The following is a 21,309-nucleotide window of genomic DNA, read 5'->3' as shown; positions in this document are numbered from 1 at the left end:
ATTTTCCTAGAGCTACGGGTTCATCCACCCCCTGCACACCCAGCTAAGAGGGAATCACCGGTAAAATAAACCTCATATGTGATTAAATAACCTCATAGCTGAAGTTTGTGTTTATTCAGTGTATTTCTTGCCAGCAAACCATTTATGCAGGTTGTGCAGGTCTACGACTGCCCGTTCATGGCTTTAATTGCTAGCAATGGACCAGCCAATTGCCTCGACGAGTAAGGCAGTAAATAAAGACATCATGTAAATGCCTGATCATAAACACTGTTTGGGATAAATTAAATCTGAGGCTTATGTTTGCTCTAACCTGTCTAGCTCATAACCAAGAAGAACTGCTTTAAATATGCTTTTGGTTAATGAAACCAAAACTATCCCTGGAATGGGGGATATTGCCCACAATTTGCATCCACAATTTAGGCACAAATTAAAATACGGGAAATTGTGTTTAAACATAAAACTTTTTTTTTTTTTCTTACTGTGAGGATGGTTGAACCTTGGAACAGGTGGTCCAGAGAGGTTGTGGAGTCTCCATCCTTGGAAGCATTAAAAAAAACCCACTGGACAATATCCTGGGCAACCAGCTCTAGCTGACCCTGCTTTGAGCTGCAGGGCGGTTGCTCTAGATGACCCCCACTGGCCCTTCCAACCTCAACTCTTCTTGATCTGTGAATCCTGCCAACATTTCTAAAGCTGAGTGTGCCCCGTACTATGAAACACAGCCTCAAACACCATCTGTGTGTTGCATTGCATCTCCGAACCAAAATGGATCAAAGCAGCCTCCTCCTCTCCTCTCTTATGATCTGCTTTATCTTTCTGTGGCTGCCCTGGTCAAGAGCCCCTCTGGATCAGCCACAATAAACCACAATCAAACCTGTTCTTCTCTTTCAGGGGCTTCTACACCTCCACATCACTGCTAACAGACACCGCACGGAGGGACCCGGGGCAGGAACGGTCCTCGCAGGCAGGACCCGTCTTTGTCACCCCTGCAGCCGTCTCTCTTCTGAACCAAGGCAGAGATCTTGCTGAGAGCCTGGGAAATGAGGTTGTATGATGCCTGTTAAAACAACCCATGCAAAAGTTAGCACCAGCAGACAGGGTTGTGTTTGTGGCATGGCAAGAAGCTACAGCCCTGAATGTCTACTGTCTTCCAAACTTAATGTCCGTAGCAACTCTTCCGGCACCTTCATTTATCATCCCAGCACGTGGTTGGTGTTCATTCCTTCCTATTCTCGTCAGAGATTTTCCCTGAGTTTCTGCTCGCTCCTGCTCTGACGATTGCAGCACCTTCCTCTCCGCAAGATGCAGACTTCCCCACTTAAATCCCAAATGTCACCTCTGAGGTCATCCCTCCCTCCTGGCTCGCTCCTTCCCTCCCTCTTCCGATCATCCAACTACCTCCCTCTTTGCTATTGCAACACCTCTGACACAAGCCCCCCTCCTTCAAAGCTTTCCCTATCTGTCCACGCTTACTAATCCTCTCTAGCTGAGCCGCCCTCCCCCTCTCCAACCTCTCCTCTCTGCTCTGCGTGGTCTTTTCCAGCATGTCCCAGTCACATGCCGGTGCTCGGGAAGGTCATATGATGGGTCGGGACCACCGGGCAAGACTGTGGCAGGCATCTGCTGAACGCGGGGCCCCGTTAGATAGCACATCTCCAGCTCCCACCCCATCCTACGGCCATCGACCCCCCCATGACTCAGTCAGGCGCTGGACCTGCAGCGTGTGGGGATGCGACGCCGACGGCACGGGCACGGGACGGGAGGCAGAGGTCGTGGATGGCAAGTGCAAGGAAAGAGCGTTACCTGCGGGGAGGTGGTTAGCGGGACGAGCCCTGCACCCATATCCCAGACTGGGCAGGTCTGCTGCCACTGGTCCTCTGTCCTGCCTGCCCAGCAGGTCTCTGCTCACACCTCCTACGTGGTGCTCTGCTTAGAAAATATCACCCTTGATCTGCAAAGCATGTCGTAGAATCATAGAATAGAATCACAGAATGGTTTGGGTTGGAAGGGACCTTTGAAGGTCATCTTGTCCAGCGCCCCTGCCATGAGCTGGGACATCTTCAATGAGATTCATCTTCAACCTTGAGTGTTCCCAGGGATGGGGTGTCTACCACCTCTCTGGGCAACCTCTTCTAGTGTCTCACCACCCTCATTGTAAAACATTTCTTCCTTCTATCTAATGTGAATCTCCCCTCTTTTAGTTTAAAACTATTTCCCCTTGTCCTATCACTACAGGCCCTACTAAAAACTCTGTCCCCATCTTTCTTCTAAGTCCCCTTTAAGTACTGAAAGGCCACAATAAGGTCTCCCCAGAGCCTTCTCTTCTCCAGGCTGAACAACCCCAACTCTCTCAGCCTGTCTGTCCTCACAGGAGAGGTGCTCCAGCCCCCTGATCATCTTCGTGGCCGTCCTCCAGACCCGCTCCAACAGGTCCGTGTCCTTCTGATGCTGAGGACCCCAGAGCTGGACGCAGTACTGCAGGTGGGGTCTCACCAGAGCGGAGCAGAGGGGCAGAATCCGGATCCTCCCTCGACCTGCTGGTCACGCTTCTTGTGATGCAGCCTGGGATATAACTTACCCACACAGAAAAGCCCTCTTGTTTTTCCTGTGCCCTGACCTTAGTCTGTCAGCCCGTCTGTCCTTGGACTGGGAGTTCCTGGGATGAATATTGGCAATGTCTGTACATCACAGGCAGGAACACAAGTACAAAGTACTAAGAAATGCCCCAAGCTTTTATTAATTAATTACAGAGCCACTGACCCTTCCTAATAAGATCCACACACTCAACAAACGCAACAAATGGGGGAAGTTAGGCAATTAGGAATAAATGGCCAGGGGGAGAAGCAGAGCCCAGGGGGGGACCAGCATCCTCAGGGACAACTCATTCTTTCCCATCTTCATATTGCACGCGCTGCAAACAGGATGTGATAGATGTCCTTTTCATTGAGACACCAAGGAATGAGACCGGATTCAGGGATGGGATAACTGATGGGTTCTCAAAGTAAAAAAGCTGGTGAAAAATTAAATTAATAATATTATTGGTATAAGTAAAGCCAACATATGAGGAAAGCAGGAGACTCCACGTATCTCCAAGGACGGCTCGAGGCTTTCCCCTGTCTCAGGCAGATCCCAGCGCTACGCCCTGCTCAGATTTGAGAAGCCAAAAGGTTCAAAGGAGATGGTAAATGAAAAACAGGGTGCTGGAGAACAAATGATACCGACCTTGATGACACACAGCACCATCTTGTGCTGCTTATTTCTGTGCCCCAAACTGTTTGTCACACTTTTTCTGGAAAACAGAAGCTAGCGCGCAAAGTCTATGTGGCTTAAAATACCATTCCCCTTTAAGGTGAATTACAGTAAAATACTGTCAAAGGTTCTCCTAAACACCAGCCAAATAAGCAGTCAGGACCACAAGGAGAGAAAGAACGTGCATGAGCTGCTTGACCCAACAGCAGCCCAGGAAGAAAGAATTATCTGAGATTTGCAACCGTAAAGCTTGGGTGCAAATTAGCAATACTGGAGAGAACAAACATTATATGTTTTTACAGGGCTTTGCTAAAGTAAGTAACAAATTAAGTGGTTTTAATAAATAACTCCTTTTCTTTCCTGTGGGCACTGGGAAGTTGAGTGGCGTGCTCAGTTTCCTTGTTTTGGTGTCCATCCAGATTTACGGGATCAGTTTTGAAAGCTTGAGTACCACTGAGATAAATTTAAAGCAGATTTAGGAGCGCTGAAAATGAAGCTCTAGATGGCTGGTTTAGAGTTTAGTCTGGGAAGTTTTTGGAGAAGGAGGAGCTGTCAGCTTTCTAATTATCCTGCCAAAATGCCAACTTGCAAGATCTTTTAGCTGCTAATTACCAGAAATGAGCCCAAAGACAGGGCTGTGCCCTGGTCTGACAGACTCATCTAAGCAGGCAGGGGAGCCGCCATGGGCTCTGCCAGTTCTTACCCTCTCCTCTCGAGCTGCAGTCCAGCTGAGCATTGAGTAGATCTCACTGATGGTGCTACCACATCCACTCCAGACTTGGGCCAAATATTCCTGCAGATTTGAAGAAAAAGTAGATGGATAAGGATACGCGCTCTAAAGCAATCCCTAAACCAAACAACAGCCCCCCGCAAACTCCTCTCTGGACACTTCTAGCAGCTCCAGGCTCCACTTACAAAAAAAGCAGGGGAACAGTGTTAGTAATTTATTATTTTCTTAATCTTTTCCCTTCGCTGGATGCAGGAGAGTTAAAGCAGAAGCACCACTGGGGGCTCACCGTCCACCACCTGAAGAATCGAGTGATCACAAACTTCTGAGACGTTTCTCCCCCACCAAAACAGGACCTCAAAAAGGAGCAGAAGCAAACAGCCCCCTGGCCACCCACGACACCTCTGCACTGCCAACGGGCTTGGCTCCAAGTCTATGTTCAAGCCCAAACATGCTCAGCATTCATACAGCTTGGATGGAAAAGCATGGGCTTTGGGTAAAAGCATAAGAAGAGAAAGAAAAATGCATGTCATTCCTCGGCACAGACCTAAAGACATCCTTGTCTGCAGAGCGGACGGAGCGGGTCCACCACCCACCATTGGGTCTTCTGTCCGACACAAAGCAGCCAAGCGGTCTGGATCCATCTCACGTACCACGGGACGTGCTAGGAATGACAAGCCGCAGAATTACACTTGTCCGCTGGGACACAAGGAGTAGGCATCAGGACACACTGAGCTCTCGCCGGCTTTCAGCCTGTGCTCCTGCACAGCTCTGCTGTGGCTGGAGATGGCGTACGACCACCTGAGGGTCTCTGCGGGAACAACACGCTCAATCAGAGCAACCTGGGGACTAACGCAAGGCATGGGCAGGGGCAAAAAAGAGATTAAAAACCCCCATCATAGAAATCACTTCGTGTCGCTCAGGCACGTCTGGGAAAGCGGCACAACAAAGAGTGGCCAAGAAGAAGTTTGTCCTTGGTGAAGGGTGGTCCAGCAGCAAGACTGGGGTCCTGCCATGGGGAGGGGGCGGCCGGTGGGGATCAAAGCCTTCTGGAAACCTCCCTTGTGGATGGCGATGCCCGGAGGCAGGTACAAACTGTAACGTTCCTCCCTGTGTGACAACATTCACAAGAATTAGCGTTTCACAGGAATGCAGGGATTTATTCTTCAAGGCCCACCGTATCCGCGAGCGCTACGGCCCAAACACTGCACCAACAGAGCATGTGCTTGATAAGAACCCAGGAACAGATGCCAGCGGATTTAATGTGGGATAGGAGGCCCATTGCAGGTTTGCAGACTGCTGGCAGGGTCAGCTGTAAATATTCCCTCACAATCAAAGGCATTCATCTAAGGATTACATGCTGGGGGCTTTGTGGTAAAGTAAATTTGCAACTAACAGGACCATTAATAGCCAGACAGTTTAGTTGGCTCGCTGGCTGCCATTTATTTTCCCTCCAGTCATTTTTACTACATCTAAATACCATGGGGATGTGGGACTTGAATGATGTGGCCTAAGAAATGAGCTTAGAAGAAGTAGGAGAAGGGGTTACCTCCAACAAAGAGAGCTCAACGGGGATCGAAGGGGGATATCAACAGTAAGTAATGCCACTGAAGCATGTGAGCTGATTTCATAACCTGATGGAGATTAGCCACTTCTGTAAGCAAAGGAATATGAAGTATTGGTCCTATAAAGCACGTTCATAGAGGGGCTGTATTTGAAAGGCTGAGGAGGGGAGGAGAGACTTTGCAGGATAAGGAACGGCTGCGAAACAAAGACACCGTGGCCTGTTTTCGCCCCAGTTTGATGCTCACAGAACAAAAATATCCAGAGCAGAAACTGTGCCACGCAAGTAATATCTCCGCCCTCTGCACTAAGCGCTAAGTAGAAAATAATCAGCGGCGTGATGGGATGATGACAAACCAAGAGATCCTGGGCTGAGCAAGGTGACGCAAAGATTAACCCAGGATGTTATTTCACCAGGGAGCTGCCTCTCCAGGACCGCAGACCCTTTGGGGTACAGTCAGCCCTGCAGACCCATCCAGTGCAGGGGTCCTCCCACGGTCTTCGCCCCAGCTCCGTGCACCCTGAGGTTGCTGCCATCCGAGCAGCCCTTCCCTCTTCTCGGTTTGTTCTCCAGCCCCATCTCTACCCCTCCTCCCTCATCATCTCAGAAACAAATTAGGCAGAAGGAGCCAAGAGGGAAACTAACACCAATCCCATTAAATTCTACTGCCTAGGCTGTGTTTTATAATTGAAAAGAAAAACTGTTTTATAACTAAAAAAAAAAAAGAACAATCCCTTTCTCTCCCCTCCTCCTTCTATCCTGCAAATCATACTCCCTCTTTCATTGGAGAAAAGGAATGAAAATAGAAAAAAAAACAGGCAGGAAGAATGGAGGGTGTGTAAAACACTCTCAAGTTTCTATATGTGGAATTACAAATTTGCAGAATAGCAATAATCACTCCCTGACACCGAATAGCCGACCTAAAGCAATGAAATCAATCTTTGGCTTGCGCAAATGAGCAATCCTTAAGCGAAACATTTTTTACTCTTGTTCCTGTGCCATTGCTTTCAGCAACAAGCACCCCACGAACCCAAGAGCCACAATTTTTCCCCATCAGGAGGGCTCACTCGGGCCGAGTGCTCCACTTACGCATTCCTAGTGATGTGAATGCAACGGGATGCAATCTTAGCCACGGGAATACTGTGCAAATCCCTCCTACAGCCACTCACCGAGGTGGTGGTACCCTGTCCTGGGCAGCAAAACCCTCCCTCTGCTGCTCTTTCCACGGCAGGTCACCCCTGGGAGAATGTGGGATGCAATGTCGGCAGTGCCGTTCATGCAAAAGGCTGCTGTTTATTTTCCCTCTGATCTCCAGAGTCGCTCACACCAGAATTACTCTGCCTCTGCAGGTCTTTAAAGAGGTCGTGCAATGCTGAAGGATTTTCCCTTTTTCCTTAATGCTCAGCTCTTTGATGGTGCGGTTCATTCATACTTCTCGCTGCAATTTCTGCAAGGAAAGGAAGTGTCAGCGTGCTAATTTTAAAGACGGGGCAATAGAAGCATTAAAGGCAATCATTTTGCAAAAGGCTCCTGACTTCAGTCTCCTTGAGCAGGACGGTGACAGCCTATCTATTTCTATCAGAGATGCCGAGCCCCTGCAGAAGACGCTGACCATAACCCAGGTCTGAGATGTTCTGCTCATATGGAAATGGCATTGAAAGGGTCAATCATTGCCAGATGCATGGACATGGAAACCTCTCAAATTAAATGCTGCTGCTGAAAAACCTGTCTAATCCTTCCCCAAGATCACCAGCAGACTCCAGACCCTTAAATATTTTGGCATATTAATTTACATACCATACTGATTTTAGCTTTTTGCTACTAAGAAAGAAGCTTAACGCCTCTCATGTCCTTTCTGCCTCCACATCTCCTGGCTCTGCTCTGACTCACCACGTTTGGTGCTGAAGAAGAAACCAGTCTTGGCCTCAGCCACCCAGCACCCACCTGCAAAGAGCTTGTGACTACAGCCGAGTGGGACATTTTTCTATTTCCTGTAAAAATACTCATGATTTCAAAAACATTCCTGTTCTACTTCTGGACTGAACTGAGATTTTTAGGAAATCACAGCGGGGATGGAGAGAATTAAGAGCGCCAGAAAGACGCGGCCAAGAACAGCCACTATCTCCCTGGGCATTGCCCTGCTCAGACCAGCTGCTGGGATAAAGCCTCCGGCATCCCTACAAGTGCTGTAAATATTGAGCTGCCAGCTCTTTTAAGGTAGATTATTCACCCCGGTTTATTATTTATTACTTATTACAATATCCAGGAATTCCATCTGGGAGCCATGAAATCTCTCCCAGTGAAAAACTAATCAAAACTAGGAATTTCTCCTTAAAATTATTGGGCTTAACGAACTGTTATTTTCCAAGCAGCGCTGGGTGGGAGCCTTCTTCCCCCCAGGCCGTTAGGGTTACAGAGAGGTCAGCGCAGAGCCGCGCTCTTTGCACTGATACGACGCCTATCACAACAGTTCCTGAGCATCTCCCCGGACTATCATCGCCTTTTGGCCGAAGCAGCCAAGAATTATTTTGAAGCGCTTCTTCCTTGCTGTTGCTAAGCTATTCTCACCGCTACTGTCATTCTTGGAAGCCAGAGGCGAAGAGCAGGACCCCCCTCCCGGAGCCTGGCGTTGCACAGACAAAAGGAGGACACATCCCCACTCGCCGCAGCTCTACAATGGCAAGAGGCAACAGCTGAATGCAAAGGCACAGGAGAAAGAATGAGAAGACATCGCAGTGACCGATGGTCTGGCAGGGTTTTGTTGGCACCAGATTTTTTTTAAAACAATGAAGCGTTTGGTGATGAGGCTTAGCTGATTCATTTCCTGCAGGAGTAAGTCCAGTCATGGGCCAGGAGCTGAGAAACCTCTGTCCTTTCTTTTTTAGGCCACTGCTGTCAGGATGCTGCTCCTCGAGAGGGACCACGCAGCTGCGGGAGAGGCCGCGTCCCCAGGACACTCCGCTCAAACCCACACTCCCTGGGGAGAAGCAGTTAGCATCATCTCCAGCCTCCTAAAACAGGAGGTGCTCAAATAGCTGCCAGAATACGTATTCATTCTGCAGAGTCAGAAATGAGGTTCTGGGAACGATCCCCAAGAGGAGAAGAGCAGCAGTCCCCAGCCACAACCTGCTGCGTGTACGAGAGCTACGAGAAAACAGAATAGAACAGAACAGAATAGAATAATTTCAGTTGGAAGGGACCTGCAACGATCACCTGGTCCAACTGCCAACCCATGTGGAGGCAGGAGGTGGCTGGCTTGAGCAAGGCTCGTAGGAGCCTGGGGTACAACCTCAGCACTCTGGGAAAGCACTGCTGGAAAAACAGATTAATTCTCTCCATTGATATCTACCTGTGGGGGCTAAAGCAATTCCCGTACCTGATTTCCCGTTATTTCCCTTGCCGTAGACTGGTTTTAGGCCTCCGACTTTCCCTCCTCATCTATGCCCATCATTTACCCGCACCTTTTTCCTGCCTTCTCCCCTACCGTTTTTATACACCGCAGACCCCGGTGCCTCCTTCTCACTTTCGGAGGAAGAGGGAAGGAGCCACGGGGCTGAGGAAGGGGAAAAAAAAGAGACCAGGAAAGCCACACATCCCGGAGCATCACCTCTCCTCCTTATGCCACGTGCAGCGAGACAGCAGCAGAATAAAACGGAATACCTTCTTACGGGCTGGTAACCGGTAAAAATCAATAGCTGGTAAAAACACAGGCAATAAAAAAGTGGGAATAAACAGTTTTTCACACCGGAGGGTTCAAAACTCTCGACGGTATCGCAAACGCGACAGCAGAAGCCGACGGGCCGCGAGCCGGGCGATGCCCTTCGGGAATTCTCTTGTGCCCACTAAGCCGGGAGCGTCTCGAGTGGCAAAGAGCCGGGGGGGGGGGGTGGTTTCCCACGGGTGAAGCTCAAAACCCCGCAGACCCACGCTGGCCCCCGAGCAGGTGGCTGCAGCGGGGGGGGGGGGGGCGCCGGCCCACGCAGCCCTTTACCCACCCGTGACCACCCCGGGGGGGGGTTCACCCCCCAAATCCCCCCCCCCCGCAGGGTTCCCCACGCGGAGTGCCCCCCCCCCTCCACGCGTGAGCGCTCCGCCCCGCCCCCCCGCCGGCGCGTGGCCTTTCCATTCAAGCGGCGGGCGACGTCAGCGAGGGCGTGACCAATGGGAAGGGCGCTCCGGGCCGGCGCCGCCAAGGCCGGCCCCATCGGGCCACGAGCGCCGCCCCGCGCGGCCCCTTAAAGGGCCCCGCACCCGCCGAGCCCCGCCGTCCGTCCGTCCGTCCCTCTGTCCGTCCCCAGCCATGAGGAGACTCGTCCTCCTGCTCTGCACCGCCCTGGCCTGCTGCACGGCGGCGGGGAGCGCCCCGCGGGTGGCGGAGGCTGCTCTGCTAAGAGAAGGTGGGTCGAGCGGGGCTCCCACGCGGGACGGCAGCAGCCCTCCGCCGTGGGGTGCACGAAGCGGGGCTCCCTCCTTCTCCCAGGTGGGGTCAGAGGGAGTTTTGCTGATTTTCCTCCTCCGCCGGTGTCCAGATGCCACCCTCGCCGAGCTGCTGGAGGCCAGGCGGGAGCATGTGCCGGCGGCGAAGGCGCAGGTGAAGTTCCATCTCCGCTCCTCGCCCCGCGCCGAAGAGGACGGCTGCGCCCTCGCCGTCGGCCACCGCCAGCGGTTGGAGGACTGCAAGTTCAACGCCACGGCTAAAACCTTCTTCATCATCCACGGCTGGACGGTAAGGACGGAGGATGCCGCGGGCTTCTGGGCGACGCTCCGCCTTCGAGCCGCCCGCTCGGAGAGAGCGTGCTGCCCTGTAAAGGGTCCGCTGCTCTAGAATACGCGGGATTTGGGACAAGTTTTCGTGTTTGGAACGCTGCGGCCCCCTGGTAGCTGCACCTGAGGTTGCTGGAGCAAAGCGGGGTGGGTCAGACTCTGTGAAATCACCCAGCTCATTCGCAACGACTGATTCAAGATCACTTCACATCTGTATAATGTGAATGTGGTAAAGGGAACTTGAGGTTTTTCCCTAAAATCCAACTAACTGACCGCTGTGAAGGTGGCACTCGGCTTGACACGCATACAGACTTTCTGTAAGTTCAGCTGCGTGTCCACAGTCCTCACCTCTGCGATGCGGTTTCCTCGATAAAGAAACAGAGGGCAGACAGACTTTATCAAGCTTTCTGCTCCTGCATTTGATGTGGGCACTAGGGGACTTATCAATTCTACCAGGGCTTATGCAAACAGCGGTGCCAGGACTGGCAAATAATTTTGCAATCTATTAGAAGGGCTGAAACTCTCAAGAAAAAGAGGGATAAGGTGGCATGTACTGAATGCCTCTCCTTCCTGCCCTAAAAGGCAAGGTGGCTAATTACATCCAGAGTCTCTCAAAACCTGTTTTTCTTAGACCATTAGCACAGCACTGAGAAGTAGTGGGGTTTGCAGAGGAGCAGCATACAGCTGGCGCAGAGTATGTAAATGATATACTAATAACTTAACCGTGAATGTGTAATCTTGGTCTTGGGAGCTGGAAACTAACACCTGAATCTCTTTCTAGATGAGTGGCATGTTCGAAACCTGGCTGGGCAGCTTGGTCTCTGCTCTTCAGAAGAGGGAGAAGGATGCCAACGTGGTCGTGGTGGATTGGCTTTCGCTTGCCCACCAGCTCTATACCGACGCTGTGAACAACACACAGATTGTTGGAAAAAGCATAGCGAGGCTGCTCGACTGGTTACAGGTAACACAAGTTAAGAATGGGCTCTGTTGTAATGCTCCGTGAAAGACTCTTGCACAAGGGAACGGAGCATTCACCAGCTCCGGCGCTCACCAGTGGGGAAGGCTCTGGCGTAATCCCAACCCCGAGGCTCGGCGAGGTGATGGCTCATAGCTAAGGTGCTGTGCTCAGCCCTTGCACCAGCAAGCGCTACCCTGCTTTCCTAGAAGACGCTGCTTTGCAGCATGCTCAGATCAGTGAGTGGAGCAGACTTCAAATTTGGAGTCCTGTCTGAGCGCTGTGAACTCAGGAGTTGGGCAGAGTCAGCCTTGGCTCGGCAAGAGGGTGGAAAAGGAGAAGGTGCATGGTGCTACGCTTGGCGCTTGTGTCCATGGCCAGTACTGAGGGCTGCTGGCAGCTCCCTGGGAGAAGGCTGCTCCAGATGCTGCTTAATCAAAGGACATCATAATTGGGGGTAGAAGCTGGGTACTGTGGCTGGGGGCAAGCCACAAGCGCCATCCAAACCATTCAACCTGTAGTTGTCTTGATGAAATAAATAACGAAGCATGCTTGTCTGCCCGCTCCCTCCAATCTCTTCTTTGAATCAGACTTGAGAGTCCTGCAGATAGGAACAGCACCAGATGCTCCGAAAGACAGAGGGGCAGATGATCTTATCTTTCTTTCCTTGCAGGAGAACCCGCTCTTCCAGCTCGAGAATGTCCACCTGATCGGGTACAGCCTGGGCGCCCATGTTGCCGGCTTTGCTGGTAACCACGTCCGTGGGACAATAGGCAGAATTACAGGCAAGTGGCTTTTTAAGCAGTCTCTTACCTTTCCTTAGCAGCAAAGAGTTTCCCCGAAGAGGCTTGTTTCCTGTGTTGCTGCGATGTTGTTTTGGGCTTGCTTGTTCAGAAATTACAAGTTTCCTAGCTGTGGCAGCAGTGGGGAGCACAGGTCTCTTCCTATGAGAGAGTATCTTAATTTTGAACCCCAAATGTAGGTGGGGGTCAACAAAAAAAAACCAACACCTTTCAGAGGACAACCTGATCTTGAGTATATTTGAAGTTAAATGTGCGTTCAAAACAAGTCCAGCTCAAGCTCTTACTGTCCAAATCCTAAGCCTCTGAGTGATACTGTTATTGCAGTTATAGCTCATGAATGAATAGAAGTGAGAGCTATTGGGTGCTGTTTGCCCCATAGCATGTTTGGTCAAAAAAAACCAACCACCAACCAACCCCCCCAAAAAACCCCAACCTCTTATTCTGAAAATATCTTGAAGAGAGTGCTTCTGACTCCAGAGGAAATCCGATTTCAACATGTGAGAACTTAGGGCATGGTACAAGGGGTTTTATTAAGCATTTAAATGTGACACCAGCAGTGAGAATTGCTCAGAGCCTAGCATTAAATATCTATATTTAGTTAAGCAGGAAAATCACCAAACAGTCAACTTGGGGAATGGCTCAGGAGCACAGCTTCAGGTTGGGGGTGAGGCTCAGGGGTTAACAGAGCATCCCAAACCCATCAAGGGATTTCAGATGCAGGGATTACCTGGCTGCTGCTTAAACATGCATTAGTCCCTCCATATGTCCAGTCTGAAAAAATCGACTAGACATCACCAAGGCAGCTTTGGCAACCAGCGGTCTCTGTGGGGTGCTAGACCTCTTCTGGTGTTCTGTCCTCTGCTGCTACCTCTTGAAGTATCTCTTCACTGTGACCGAGCAAAGACTCATTGCTTCCAACGGGCAATCTGAAACCATCGCTGCAGAGCGGACTGGTGCTACTGCTGGGCCGTATTGAACCAAAAATAGCACGGGACATTTTCATTTGTTCCCTCAGTGAAGGGAGTTCCCTCATGGTGAAGAGATCTTGGGGGACAGTATCAGCAACGAGGCAGGGACTGTCTGTGTAGCACTTGGTTAGGAGGGCTGCTAGCAGCAGGCTTCTAGCTATATTCTGTATGAAATAACCCAGTTTCTTACCTGGCATCTTGCGTACTGTCTCTAACACCAGGCTTGGATCCAGCTGGCCCTATGTTTGAAGGAGTGGACCCTAGCAAGCGCCTCTCCCCCGATGATGCTAACTTTGTGGATGTCCTTCACACCTACACAAGGGAAACTCTAGGTGTTAGCATTGGGATCCAGATGCCTGTAGGCCATGTTGACATCTACCCCAATGGGGGAGACTTCCAGCCTGGCTGTGGTTTAGGTGATGTCTTGGGAGCAATTGCCTATGGGAGTAAGTTCTCATTATTTATTTTGCCTCTGGTCAGTGTAGACTCCTCGCAAATAGGCTTGGGTTGATGCTGGGGGATGATCTGATTTACCAGAGCAAGCTATTTTTTCATTCTAAACTGCCTGTTCTACTGGAGATACTTGCTAGAAACTAGACCTGCTTTTAATTCTGAAGTAGCATGTTCTCATTCTAACACCTGATCACAAACTATGGTCATCTTATGCTGGGTCTAGAATCCTCATGAAAGCTCTCTTCATAGTAGAGACTAAGTGAACGGTCCTCTTCAAGTGTCTTCCACTAACCTCTCAAATTGCTACTGTTTGAAAAATGTTCAGCTTTAGCCATGGTCAACTCGTGTTGGGCTACAAAAAGGCATAGCTCACTGTATCTTACCAGCTGCTGGGGTAATAAATGCTTAAACAAAACGTATCCCTTGCAACTCTGCTTCTCTAGCAATTGGTGAAGTTGTTAAATGTGAACACGAGCGGTCTGTGCACCTCTTCGTGGACTCCCTCGTGAACCAAGATAAACAAAGCTTCGCATTTCAATGTACCGATTCCAGTCGCTTCAAGAAGGGCATCTGCCTCAGCTGCCGAAAGAACCGCTGCAGCGGCATTGGCTACAATGCCAGGAAGACACGAAACAAAAGAAACAGCAAGATGTACTTAAAAACAAGAGCTGACATGCCGTTTAAAGGTATGCTTTCCCTCTCAGAAAGAGCATAGTCTCATCTCTAAGAGCAGACTCCCAAAGTCGATGTTGGGAAGGATGTAGAGGTGGCAGAGTAGCATCACCTCAAAGCAGCCCAGCACCAGGCGTTAGTCTTTCGCTGTTACCTGGCTGCCTTGCTGTCCTGTGGCATTACTGTGCTCCTTCCTCCGTGTAAAATAATCAACAGGACTCTGGCCGTAAGGACGCTCTGCTTTTTGAGCAGGGCTACAGTCCACACATGTCGTATTTGCAAGACCACCCCAACCTTAGAGCAGTGTAAGGTTTGGGGAGCCCTCCCCAGAGCGGACCTGCTGTTTTTGTTATGTAAATGTCAACTCTGTAATCAGTAAGGGCAGGAAAAAGTGATCAATGATGTCTCAATAAAGAAAGTGTTGGCTGGCAAAGGCCAGACCCTATTTCACAAACAGCCATGCTGAGCAATGTTGTGTCTCAACAAACTTGGTTCCATGTATGCTCTCCTTGTCTCTCTCCAGTCTACCACTTTCAGATGAAAATGCATGTCTTCAGCTACAAGAGCTTGGGAGAGGCCGATCCCACTTTCTCCGTCACCCTTCATGGCACCAATGGAGACTCTGAACCTCTCTCTTTAGAAATGTAAGTAAGCTGGTTTGTCATGTTTACTTAAGTAAAGAAGGCCACTGGGACTAGACAAGGTGGCATCATTCTTTTTCCTCTGGTAACACTAGCATTGCACCTGAGCCTAGCAGCCTCACTCCATCACCATTCAAAAAGCTTTTCATCCAGTAACTTAATTATAGTTTATTGCTGAGAAAGCAATTTGATGTGCCCAGTCCTCTGCATACTAGCCTTCACAGCTCATTGTTGAAGTACTTTGTTTTGCTTTTTCCCTCTCCCATTTGGGTATAGTCTGAAAGCAGCCCTATCTCTAGAGGCATTGTTGACCTCCTTTAGCCTCTCCCAGAAGAAACACAAGGCACGAAATTCACCTTTAAGCTACGGACGGATGGCTGAGCCAAATACACAACACATTGTATTGAAGCGGCTATCTAAGCTCACTTTTAGTGTAATCAGTAATTATCTGGTGACAGTTGAACGTGGAGCACTTGATAAGCTGCAGAGGGCTCTGTTTTAACTTCTTGCATGGAATGAATGAGCATCTGGCACGTTTCCATAAGGAAGCAATATTGAGCGTCTGCTTGTCTTTCAGGCTTGATCAAATTGGCCTAAACGCTACTAACACCTTCCTGGTCTATACTGAAAAGGACATGGGTGAACTTCTAAAAATAAAGCTCACCTGGGAAGGAACATCTCAGTCATGGTACGATCTATGGAAAGAGCTGAAGAGCTACTGGTATCGGCCTGTGAAATCTTCCCAGGAACTGCATATCAGACGCATACGTGTGAAATCTGGGGAAACGCAACAGAGGTAATAATTGCGTTAGGCTGCATGTGAGAGAGATTAGAATCTAGCACAAAAAGTTGAGGTTTTGAACTTAGTCAGCACCCTGAACTGTCTTTCATTTTCAGTGTTACCAGCTAACGCTGCCTCATGGTGTAGGGTAGGGGGTTACTTGCCAGCCTGAGTCTGAAAACAAGGCTTTAAGCAAAACTAGTCACTGCAGATCAGATCTGGGATGTTCTTTTGCTTTATTTAGATACTGTGACACTATCTTGCCTGCCCTCGGGGACTAAATTAGCCTACTTCACGATGGTTTAGATCCTACCTGAAGGGTTACGGTACAGACAGCGCCAAATATGCTGAAAGGTAGATGGGGCACAGCTATTATTTACAGGCATAACGTGCTGATTTGACACAAGCAGCTAGACCTAAAACTGCAACCGGTAACACGGTGACACCAACTCCTTAAGCACTATATTGCTCCTACCGAGATCTCTGTAATTGGAAAGCTACCTGAGCAACCAACGAGAAGTAAAGCTGCCAAACATACAGCACTGCGCTCCCAAATTTTGTGTTAACGTTGTTCTGAAGGTCACGCAGATCCGTCAAAGAAAAATTGAGAATTTCCCATGTTTCTCAGAGCTTTGAATAAGCGTTACCTATCATCTGTAAGGTATTCTAGTTTCTACAAGCTATGAAACATAGGTGTAGTAGAAGCGGAGATCCCCAGATAAAATATTGAAGTAGGAAATAAAACAGCCATTCAACAGGCTAATGGTGTGTCAAGATGCTTCACAGGAAGGACATTAAATCAAACAACTTGTTCTGGAATTAGCTACAATCCATATTATACGCTATTTTTTAATCATGGAGATAACAGGTGCCTTCTCTTGACTTCCGATTCTTCCTCCTAGGTTTGCTTTTTGTGTGGAGGATTCCCAGCTAACCAATATATCTCCTGGTAAAGAGCTCTGGTTTGTGAAGTGCACAGGGGAGTGGCAAAAAAGGTAGGGAAAAAAAATCAGCTAAGAGAAATCCTGTCTGATGCATGTGGCTGTGCTGGGATGAGTAGAACCTCTTTTTTTTTGTTGTTCAGACTCCTGGAACCTCATTTTCTTTCAAAAAAGCTAATAAATTCTAGCCCAAGATTCCCAGCTATTAGACTTAAATTTCGTGTATGCCTCAACTATCACTAGCTGGGTGATACTATCCTCGCTTCTGATCTTGGTTTATTTTGTACCTTTACATGCTTACTACCCAATTGGTATAACACAATCCTTGGGCCTGAAGAACCTCTCTGCTTGCTGTCACAGTATGGGTGCTACCAGTACCCAATGGGCAATAGTGGAGAGCTAATGAGAGTTATCTATTAACTGCCCTGTAAAACAGAGGAAAGCTGGGAGCGCAGGGGATTGCCTCAGAGATCGTTTCAGCCTGGCAGACAATCTTGAGCTGCCAAGAAATCTCTTGATTAAAGTTTGAGCTCAACTGCACGAGCAAGACCCAGCTGAGGACTTGCCATGTTGTTACAGTAGTGACTCCCACCACCTCACCTCTGGCCCTGCTAGTCTATTCTGGCTCAGGAGAGCACAAACTCAGGTGTTGCCAGGGCACCTCAGCCCTGCTTAACCTCCAAGGGACTTTCCAGACACCTAGGATCAGTCCCCAGAGCATGACTTCCAGTAAGCCTGCTCCCAGCAGTGACAGCTTGATTGCTTCAGGCTGCCTCTAGTCATGTTTTGAACAAATCCCTCTTCATTTGACTGCGTGACAGTCTCCTTCAGATGAAGCCCAGCCTTTTGGCCTCTCTTAAATTTCAATTTGTAAACTTAGAGCTTTGTCGCTTCTAATCCAGAGACAAAGTGCTTGTTAGGGCTAGGCAAAGCCCCGTGGAAGTCGGGCTTTGCACAACCCTCTTGGGCAGCAGAGTTCAGCTCAGAAATGTGAGCTGGTACTGCTCCAAGTTTGGCAGAAACCAGCAAGCTGTGCTGCATACGGTAGCAAACAATTCTGTGAATGAAACCCCTGTGCAAAAACTTGTTGCTCTGCCACAAGTCTTGAAAGATCAAGTAAATATTCCTGCAGGTACAATAAAAGGCTGTTTTGATACGCTAGTCGGTAACCCCCATAAAACAGAATTGCTGGCAGATGTGCCCTTCCTGCTTACTCATGGAGTACAGCTTTTACACGAGGCGGAGGAGCAGATCTGAGCTCTAACGCACTAAGGTTTCTAGGAAATGATCCTTCCTCCCAGAGATCACGAGCAATTACTTGCTGTTCAGCTCTCCACTCCTGCCAAGTCACTGCAAGATTATAGTTCCCTACTTGGAGATTTGAGTCTGCAAACATCTGTCCACCCTGAATGGATCTGAACAGGCAGAGTCTAGCGTCAAGACCTGTAATTTCTGTTTGCAGCCTACTTGCGTGCATAATGTCTGCTTCGGGCTCTCGTTGAGTAGCTACTGGGCAAAGCGCTGCTTTGACAGAATAAAATACCAACCTGTACTGTCTAAACCTGTTCTTAGAATCCCAGAGTTTCTTAGGAATTCTTTATTACTCCTCTTAACTTCTGCATTTAACTAGATTATTTTTTTTTCCCCTCTCTGCTTTTCCCAGATCTGTCTCAAATTTGCTCTGAAGACTTCTCTAAAGACTCACAACTGAGCAACCTAGATGCACAAAGACCACACAGGCGGCAAGATGCTCTGGCAAAAATCCTGCTTGGTAGCACTTAAAGCAAGCAGCTCTTCAGGACAAAACATCTTGGATCAGATGCAAGAAACTGAGGAGGAATTGATGGACTGCGGTCCTAGACCTAGAGTTACTAAAACTACATTCTCCCTTCCCCAAGGAGCCTGGTTTGTGCATTTAACCTTACCTTGACCCGTTCCACGCTGAATTTCCTGCCCTGCTCCCGTTTACCAGGACCATGGATGAGATCTTCACAGATCTAGACCTCAGCAATGATCTTCTGGTCTGCCTGCCAGGGGAGTTGAGAAGATAACCACGCTAACTGCCCATCAGACTGTTGGTGACAGAGCTGCCAAGAATAAATTAGCATCTAGCGTAGGAGTTTCCCTGGCTCCAGTAGCACTATGGACTGGGGGAAGATGAGACCAGCACAGGTCAAGCGTGGGGGGGTCGTTCAGGGGAGGGGTGGGAATAAGCACAATGCCACTTAACTTCAAGTTGTCCTTTGCTTGCCTTAAAAAAATAATCTGTTCTGTGTCCAGCCGATACCGAAATCTCTCTGTCTGACCTTATAAGAAGGTAGTACTCCATCCTCCCTGTACCTCGGGCAGAACACGGTGCAGATGGTGTTGGCAGACGCTCCTCACTCCCCAGTCACTGCCTGGTCCCATGTGTTGATCTCTACAAAAAGCAAATGCCAGCTGCCCTTCCACTGACGGTAGGGGAGGAGGAGGGTGAGGAACCGTACTGCTTCAGGAGAGCTTTGCACCAGCCCTTTTAACTACTGAGAAAGCGTTCGCCTCTGTTCAGAGGGTATTGTAGTACCAGCGCATAATTAAGACCTTATTTTTGTGCAAAGGATTTAACCGAGCCACACAGATGACATCCTCCCCTCATTGACACAACATCCCGGTTGGATTCCCTGGTGCCAGGTGAACTTGGCTTTGCTCCGAGTTTGACGGACTCTACAACCGTCCTGTTTACTACAGCAGAGTGGACCTTGTCAGAGGTGAACTGTTGTTTTGGCTTTTTTTTTCCCCCCCCTTTTTTCTTTTTGGAAGGAGACTTGGTATAACAACCCTCAAGCTTCTGGCATGCAGAAAAGCAGTCTCAAAAAATGGTGTTGTCAGATGGTGCACTGAGTTCTGAAGACTTAGCAAGTCCTTCTGAGGCCTGCAATTCTCTGAGTTTTGTAGAGCTTCAATCCAACCAAAGCAAGCACATTTGGAGATATTTTTTTTCCCATGGTTTTATGCAAAGGCTTCAATAACTGAAGCCTTTAGTAAGTATCTGTGACTTGTCACCATGCCATACTTAGAATGGTTTCAAAGCCCTATTTGTATATTGTGGTTTTTGTATGACTTAAAACATAATTTATTTCTCATATTGTACATATGTAAAGTTTTAAGCATTTTGGTTTTGAGTAACAGTTTTTATAAGCCTTAAGAAAAAAATAAAGGGCTTTGTAAAAATGAGTGAAGTCTTGTTCTTGATCTACCACAAGCTTCGATGTGCCTTGCAAGAACAACAGCATATGGCCATCTTGTCCCTCGATATCTACTCCTGTGTTGTAGCTCCAGAGATGCCCATCATACAACATTACAAGTTTACTTCTAGCTTTAGTCTAGCAGCGAGAATGTGATTTCAGCAGCGCCCAGGGGATTGTCTTTTTTTTTTGGCAGAGTGAATATTACAAAATAAAAATCCCTGTCTGGGTAGCAGTAGAGGGGTTTTCTCTCTGCCCCTTCCCCACAATGTCTAAGACTTGTTCAGCAGGGGAGACTACCAAAAACATTCATTTTTCCTTCCCACCCTGTTTTCTTTCAGCCATAGCAATACCACTACTGCTTTTGGCTGGGGGAAAGCCAGATTTTGTGTTACTTGCTCTCTATGGCTATTGCAGTGAACACAGTGGGCTCTGGGAAGACCATTGCTGCTCTGCCAGGCCAGCCAGGACAAGTTAGGACAAACTCCCTCTTCTCTGTTGATATCCTGCATTAATGCTTTTTTCCTCCATTGAAAGTCTTTTTTTTTTTTTTTTTCCTTGAAATGCTTCACCATTGCCTGACTTCAATAGCTAGCCCATTGGTGAATACTTTTGAGAAAAACTTACCCAAATTTGATCACTGAGTTTTCCCAGCTTTTTCCAGCAGCCACACCATCAAGTCCAAGGAAACCTCTCACTGTGCTCTGCCTACACCTGACAAATCCAGCAGCAACAGGAGGACTTTGCAAACAGAGTAAATACCTCCAAGCTGTGCAAGATATGTATGAAATTACTTAGTTAACCTTTTCCTACAAAAAGCCCAGCAGTGGCTGGACTACAAGGAAAACTACCTTTGTAGATTTGGCAGAGCAATGGGGATGCGTGTAGGGCCCCTAATTATTCTGCACCCCAGAGCTGGAGGAGGTGTTTTTTTTTTCCTAACATGTTCCTGCGGGGCTACCTTCCACCCTGTGCAAAGTGTGGGGACACTAATACCAGAAACCATTCCAGACATCTTTTTTTGCATGCTACCCCTTGGATAGAGCTGCAGTGCAAGGGCTGGTGCAAGGACAAGCAGGTGCTGGCCCCTTCTGCATCCAGCTGCTTTCTACGAGGTAAAGGGTAAAGAATATAAGCGCGCAAGAGAGGAGGAACAGGCTGCAGCTCTTTCGCATCCATGGGCATCCCCTCCGGGCATCTGGCCCTTCACACAGCAAACGTGGGCTCCCAAATTCATCGCTCCTGCTGCTCCACGTATTGAGGCTAACATCACACCTCCTGGCACGTCAGCACGCATCCCTGCACGGTTGTACGTTAGACAAGTAAAAAAAACAAAGAGAAGGGGGTTGTTTTGTGGGGGTTTTTTGGAAATATCTAATGAATTTAGGGTCAGCAGAACAGGCACATCCAAAATCTGTGCCAAGCGGGGCCAAGGCTGGACCGGCCGTGGGGCTGAGGGCTGACCACCCTGCTCTCAGCCGCCCGGCAGCCCTCCCCATCCCCCAGGTTTATTCAGGATCACTTTTTCACAGCCACTCCATTCAGCCCCACGAGTCGGGTCCCACCA

General features: G+C 48.9%; 1 protein-coding gene and 1 long non-coding RNA gene across 3 annotated transcripts in view; one reads left to right on the top strand and one right to left on the bottom strand.

Annotated features, from left to right (window-relative positions):
• Positions 1-2,714: 2,714 nt before the first annotated feature.
• Positions 2,715-21,309, bottom strand: part of LOC138683541 (uncharacterized) — a 49,894-nt gene continuing 31,299 nt past the window's right edge. The window contains exons 2-4 of one of the 2 annotated variants that reach the window (XR_011323034.1): positions 6,710-6,987; positions 3,953-4,042; positions 2,715-3,289 (exon numbers count right to left, since the gene is read on the bottom strand). This is a non-coding gene — a long non-coding RNA (uncharacterized lncRNA). Of the gene's footprint in view, positions 4,043-6,709; positions 6,988-21,309 lie in introns of both variants that reach the window. The other variant, XR_011323033.1, reaches the window with a different exon arrangement.
• LIPG (lipase G, endothelial type) lies at positions 9,788-19,729 on the top strand. Its single transcript, XM_069775495.1, has 10 exons — positions 9,788-9,937; positions 10,070-10,266; positions 11,086-11,265; positions 11,933-12,044; positions 13,252-13,476; positions 13,927-14,169; positions 14,679-14,799; positions 15,374-15,592; positions 16,480-16,572; positions 18,182-19,729. The coding sequence occupies exons 1-10, from the start codon at positions 9,841-9,843 to the stop codon at positions 18,201-18,203; spliced, it is 1,509 nt and encodes a 502-aa protein (XP_069631596.1). The 5' UTR covers positions 9,788-9,840; the 3' UTR covers positions 18,204-19,729.

This window comes from Haliaeetus albicilla, chromosome W, assembly GCF_947461875.1.
Source record: "Haliaeetus albicilla chromosome W, bHalAlb1.1, whole genome shotgun sequence".
In the NCBI taxonomy this organism is placed as follows: domain Eukaryota; kingdom Metazoa; phylum Chordata; class Aves; order Accipitriformes; family Accipitridae; genus Haliaeetus; species Haliaeetus albicilla.
The sequence above is the reverse complement of the archived record's forward strand: the minus strand, read 5'-3'. Positions and strand labels throughout refer to the sequence as shown.

Coding starts and splice junctions, on each gene's coding strand:
- LIPG (XM_069775495.1), top strand. CDS start 9,841: ATGAGGAGACTCGTCCTCCTGCTCTGCACCGCCCTGGCCTGCTGCACG. Junction 14,170..14,678: donor AGCTGACATGCCGTTTAAAG/GTATGCTTTCCC, acceptor GTCTCTCTCCAG/TCTACCACTTTCAGATGAAA. Junction 15,593..16,479: donor TCTGGGGAAACGCAACAGAG/GTAATAATTGCG, acceptor TCTTCCTCCTAG/GTTTGCTTTTTGTGTGGAGG.